This window comes from Pagrus major, chromosome 12 (assembly GCF_040436345.1).
Source record: "Pagrus major chromosome 12, Pma_NU_1.0".
Lineage (NCBI taxonomy): Eukaryota > Metazoa > Chordata > Actinopteri > Spariformes > Sparidae > Pagrus > Pagrus major.
This window is the reverse complement of record NC_133226.1, coordinates 25,415,498-25,420,967: the sequence shown is the minus strand read 5'-3', so window position 1 is coordinate 25,420,967 and position 5,470 is coordinate 25,415,498. Positions and strand designations below refer to the sequence as shown.

The following is a 5,470-nucleotide window of genomic DNA, read 5'->3' as shown; positions in this document are numbered from 1 at the left end:
CCCTCACCTGCCCACTCCCAGACGAGCCTTGCCCCCGAGGACCCTCCGTCGCACCTGCCTCCACGCCAGCCCGTGGTCAGCATCCAGGTGGAGTCAGACTACGAGGAGTCTGACTTCTACTCCAACCACCACCACCACCACCTCCACCACCACCTCCACCACAACCACCTCCAACACCTTCACCCCCCGCATGACCTGCCTCCACCACTTGGAGTGCACAGGGACTTTGACCGAAAACTGCATGCTCACTTTGGTGACTCGTGTGCTGAGACGGTTCTTTAGACACGTAGACGGGTGGAGGAGGGTTATAACACACTGGGATCTTATAATGCACACACACACACACACACACACACACACACACACACACACACTCAGAGGGAAGGTGCAAAGTGCTGCATACTGATAAAAACTCATAACTTTGCCTGATATCTCATGTGTCGGTTTAAATTCAATTTTTTAGAGGCTGATCCTAATCAGCACACAGAAAGTGCTCTTTTTTTAATTGGATTTTTATCAGATATAATTTTAATGTATTGAACAGCTCCCGAAGCTAAAACCATCTGAGCTCTCAGGTCACATCTCTGTGAACTGACACACACACACACACAACCTTCAGACAGCTTCCTGTAGTGACGACAAATAGCAGCAAACAAACAAAAATGTGCTCGCAGTAATAATAATAATAAATGCATGAACCCTCTCTGAAATTGTGTTAGACATCCGTTATTGTTGATCATGATTTGTTCATCTTTGTTTATTTTTCTGTTCTTGTGCGTATACAGAATGGTAGAGAAGAGGTGATTTACATTGTTTATTATGTGCATTGAGGATGTAAAGCCCCGAAACTGTAATAAAACATTTAAAATTTGTTTATTTTGGTGTTTGTTTGTTTTTTACCATAAAACTAAAAAAAAAAATGTGTGTGAAACTGAGTGAAAAACATTTCAGGATTGATAAAAAGTGTTTTCCCCAAATTTCTTGGTAAAAGAATTTGGGATTTTTTTTATGTGTGAAACCAAAAGAAATTTCAGGAGGACAAAAAATTCAAGCTGATAAACATTTTTTAGTCAAATTACTGGGGAAATTTTTTATAGGAGATTTTTGTTTCACTTGTGAAACTGAGTCAAAACATTTTTTTTAATTTCAGGAGAGAAAAAAAAATTTGAGTGAAAAATAAAAAAAATAAACTCAGGAGATTCAAAATTTCAAGAGAAAAAAAATCTGGAGGAGGCGTCTGAAACTGAGTGAAAAACATTTCAGGATGATTAAAAAAAAAAAAAGTTTTTTAGGAGAAAAAAGTTCTTGATATCTTTTTCAAAAACATTTCAGGATCATAAAAATGTTTTCCCCAAATTTCTTGGTAAAAAAATTTCAGATTTTTTTCATGTGTGAAACCAAAAAGAAATTTCAGGATAATAAACATTTTTTTAATCAAATTTATTTTTAGATTTTTTAAACTGTAATAAAACATTTAAAATCTGTTTATTTTGGTGTTTTTCAGAAAGAAAATAGTTTGTGTGGACTGAACCAAACTGACAGGATTAACTCATACGGTTGAAAGAAGTGGTTGATGGTCAGTTCTGCAGTTTATTTACTCAAGTACGATTCTGAGGTACTTTTGATTTAGTGCTGTATTTTCTAGTTACATTGTTAATCCAGATTAATAACAATGATTCATCCCACCTCTCAGGCCTCACTGGTGTCCTGTCTTATAAATAAAGTCAAGCATGACAGTAACGAGATGAAGTAAAACCTTACTGAAGGAATATCACAAGATATCCAGGAGTGTGAAGTCATAAAAACCTGTGCCATGTTTTAGCCCAATTATAACATTCTGCATTGTTAGTACTTTAAGTATATCTTGATATTAATCCTGGGGTATTAATACTTTTCCCAGGTATAAGAGTACCCAAGTACTTCTGGTAGACATGAAATTTCCTCAAACCACATTAAAATATCTTACTGGTCTCTGGTGACAACTAGTGGACAAAACTTTACTCAATTTTAAACTCAAAACCTCTAAAAGACAAACAAGTTCTTACGGTTTAAAACTAAAATAAAACACTAACTTTAGCTGTATAAAAAGTACTGTTGTTTTCTGACTATATAATAACGACAACATTTGACAGTGAGAAGCCATTTTATTAGTTTCGATCATGTGCAACAGCATTTCCATGAAGGTCATAATAAAAACAATATTTCAGGCGAGTGAACTTGTCAATGAACCACTTAAACCACAACATGTCAAATTGTTTCATCTTAACATCTTTTGTATTTTTTGAAACCAAGCAGATGAAAAAACAACAAAAAAAACTGTCAGCTAAAGCAGTCCAAATGCAAAGTCAGGTTATTAAAAATCAAGAAAAATTTAGGAATGCACAGCCTTTATTGAAACTTAAAAATGCAAAAGGAATGACTGACAGCTGATTAGAAGGAGCAATCTTAACACTGGAATAATGGTGGGCATGCTGAGGCATCTTTAAGCAGAGGCAGATTAGTTTCCTCCCCTCAGACGGAGCACAAGATGGAGGGTGGACTCCTTCTGGATGTTGTAGTCAGAGAGGGTGCGGCCATCTTCAAGCTGCTTGCCGGCAAAGATCAGACGCTGCTGGTCTGGGGGGATGCCCTCCTTATCCTGGATCTTGGCCTTCACGTTCTCGATGGTGTCACTTGGCTCCACCTCCAGGGTGATGGTCTTGCCAGTCAGGGTCTTCACGAAGATCTGCATTCCTCCCCTCAGACGGAGCACAAGATGGAGGGTGGACTCCTTCTGGATGTTGTAGTCAGAGAGGGTGCGGCCATCTTCAAGCTGCTTGCCAGCGAAGATCAGACGCTGCTGGTCTGGGGGGATGCCCTCCTTATCCTGGATCTTGGCCTTCACGTTCTCGATGGTGTCACTTGGCTCCACCTCCAGGGTGATGGTCTTGCCAGTCAGGGTCTTCACGAAGATCTGCATTCCTCCCCTCAGACGGAGCACAAGATGGAGGGTGGACTCCTTCTGGATGTTGTAGTCGGAGAGGGTGCGGCCATCTTCAAGCTGCTTTCCAGCAAAGATCAGACGCTGCTGGTCTGGGGGGATGCCCTCCTTATCCTGGATCTTAGCCTTGACATTCTCGATGGTGTCACTTGGCTCCACCTCCAGGGTAATGGTCTTGCCAGTCAGGGTCTTCACGAAGATCTGCATTCCTCCCCTCAGACGGAGCACAAGATGGAGGGTGGACTCCTTCTGGATGTTGTAGTCGGAGAGGGTGCGGCCATCTTCAAGCTGCTTGCCAGCAAAGATCAGACGCTGCTGGTCTGGGGGGATGCCCTCCTTATCCTGGATCTTGGCCTTCACGTTCTCGATGGTGTCACTTGGCTCCACCTCCAGGGTGATGGTCTTGCCAGTCAGGGTCTTCACGAAGATCTGCATTCCTCCCCTCAGACGGAGCACAAGATGGAGGGTGGACTCCTTCTGGATGTTGTAGTCGGAGAGGGTGCGGCCATCTTCAAGCTGCTTTCCAGCGAAGATCAGACGCTGCTGGTCTGGGGGGATGCCCTCCTTATCCTGGATCTTGGCCTTCACGTTCTCGATGGTGTCACTTGGCTCCACTTCCAGGGTGATGGTCTTGCCAGTCAGGGTCTTCACGAAGATCTGCATTCCTCCCCTCAGACGGAGCACAAGATGGAGGGTGGACTCCTTTTGGATGTTGTAGTCGGAGAGGGTGCGGCCATCTTCAAGCTGCTTGCCGGCGAAGATCAGACGCTGCTGGTCTGGGGGGATGCCCTCCTTATCCTGGATCTTGGCCTTCACGTTCTCGATGGTGTCACTTGGCTCCACCTCCAGGGTGATGGTCTTGCCAGTCAGGGTCTTCACGAAGATCTGCATTCCTCCCCTCAGACGGAGCACAAGATGGAGGGTGGACTCCTTCTGGATGTTGTAGTCGGAGAGGGTGCGGCCATCTTCCAGCTGCTTGCCGGCAAAGATCAGACGCTGCTGGTCTGGGGGGATGCCCTCCTTATCCTGGATCTTGGCCTTCACGTTCTCGATGGTGTCACTAGGCTCCACCTCGAGGGTGATGGTCTTGCCAGTCAGGGTCTTCACGAAGATCTGCATTCCTCCCCTCAGACGGAGCACAAGATGGAGGGTGGACTCCTTCTGGATGTTGTAGTCGGAGAGGGTGCGGCCATCTTCCAGCTGCTTTCCAGCGAAGATCAGACGCTGCTGGTCTGGGGGGATGCCCTCCTTATCCTGGATCTTAGCCTTCACATTTTCAATAGTGTCACTTGGCTCTACCTCCAAGGTGATGGTCTTACCAGTCAGGGTCTTTACAAAGATCTGCATCTTGACACTGTTGAGAGGAAAAAGTATTTAATGGTAGAAAACGAGAAAAGTATCGGATTTTTGTCAACGCTTCATCTGAATACACCAATTTAGGAAGCAACACTCCACAGTTGCATTAGTGTCAGTGGAGGCCTCCTCCAAAGAGGGAAGTGGTTTGCTGACAAACATTTAAAACCATCAGCCTAAGGCACATGATTAACCCAACGATGCTTTACAGAAATACCAATTAACCGTCTGATTTAGAAAAGACATCTTTAAAATGCAACCGAAAATATAATCTATTAAGACTTAGTTAGACGTTTGATTGAAAAAAAAAATGAATCACGCAACAGAATATCGATTGTTTAATGATTAACAGGCTTTAGTTGTCAGCTACTCGTCTTTGAAATGATCGATTGTAAAAACTCAATGACGTATTCTTACGTACAGTCACCGCTGCTGACCATCATCTGATTAGCTAGCTAAATTGTCTGGCTAGCAGTTAGCCGGCCGATCGGTTTTACTCGGTCACACCCGCCACTTTTCACCTCGTAGCTTTGTAAAACTACAATGACCCACTTTTAAAAAATCTTACTAGAAGAACCACGTACGTGTCGAAGCAAAAGGTTTTCACTAAATCAGCCAACTAGACGTTTCCCATTTGAGAGGCCGCTAGCTAAATGGCTAACAGCTAATGTTGCTAAGATAACCGGATGTCGCAATTTATGGTTGCGTTCGTCGTCTTTTAAGCCACCGAGTTACCCCCAGTTAATTGTACCTCTTTAATAATTAATGTTTAATTCGTAATAGCTGAATTTTCATTTAATTGGAGACTTGACGACGTTTTCTCAGGCTAGGCCCCGGCTAGCCTTGTTAGCTTCCAAAAACAGCTGACGCAATTATTGATTCACTCGTTACCAATAGCTAATTTAAGGTCGACTCGACACATAACATCGAAACACGACACATAAGAAAACATTAACACGGTCCAAGCGTGTTGACTTTTGTTTTAAAAGCTCAAACTAACGACACTTACAAGCAAATTGTTCCCACGGGTGTTTGTTCCTCTTACTTCCGGATCGCGTCAGCTTTTAACAAACAAAGGGCAGCGGAGCGGCTTTTATAGACACGGCTGCCGTATCCGTCCGCCGTCCCACCCAGTGG

At 43.6% G+C, this 5,470-nt stretch overlaps 1 protein-coding gene across 1 annotated transcript; it reads right to left on the bottom strand.

Moving 5' to 3' along the window:
* Positions 1-2,124: 2,124 nt before the first annotated feature.
* On the bottom strand, positions 2,125-5,415 carry ubc (ubiquitin C). Its single transcript, XM_073478355.1, has 2 exons — positions 5,343-5,415; positions 2,125-4,334 (listed from the first exon to the last, which is right to left on the bottom strand). Exon 2 carries the CDS (start codon positions 4,325-4,327, stop codon positions 2,498-2,500), a length of 1,830 nt encoding a protein of 609 aa, XP_073334456.1. The 5' UTR covers positions 4,328-4,334; positions 5,343-5,415; the 3' UTR covers positions 2,125-2,497.
* Between the last annotated feature and the right edge of the window lie 55 nt (positions 5,416-5,470).

Coding starts and splice junctions, on each gene's coding strand:
- ubc (XM_073478355.1), bottom strand. CDS start 4,327: ATGCAGATCTTTGTAAAGACCCTGACTGGTAAGACCATCACCTTGGAG.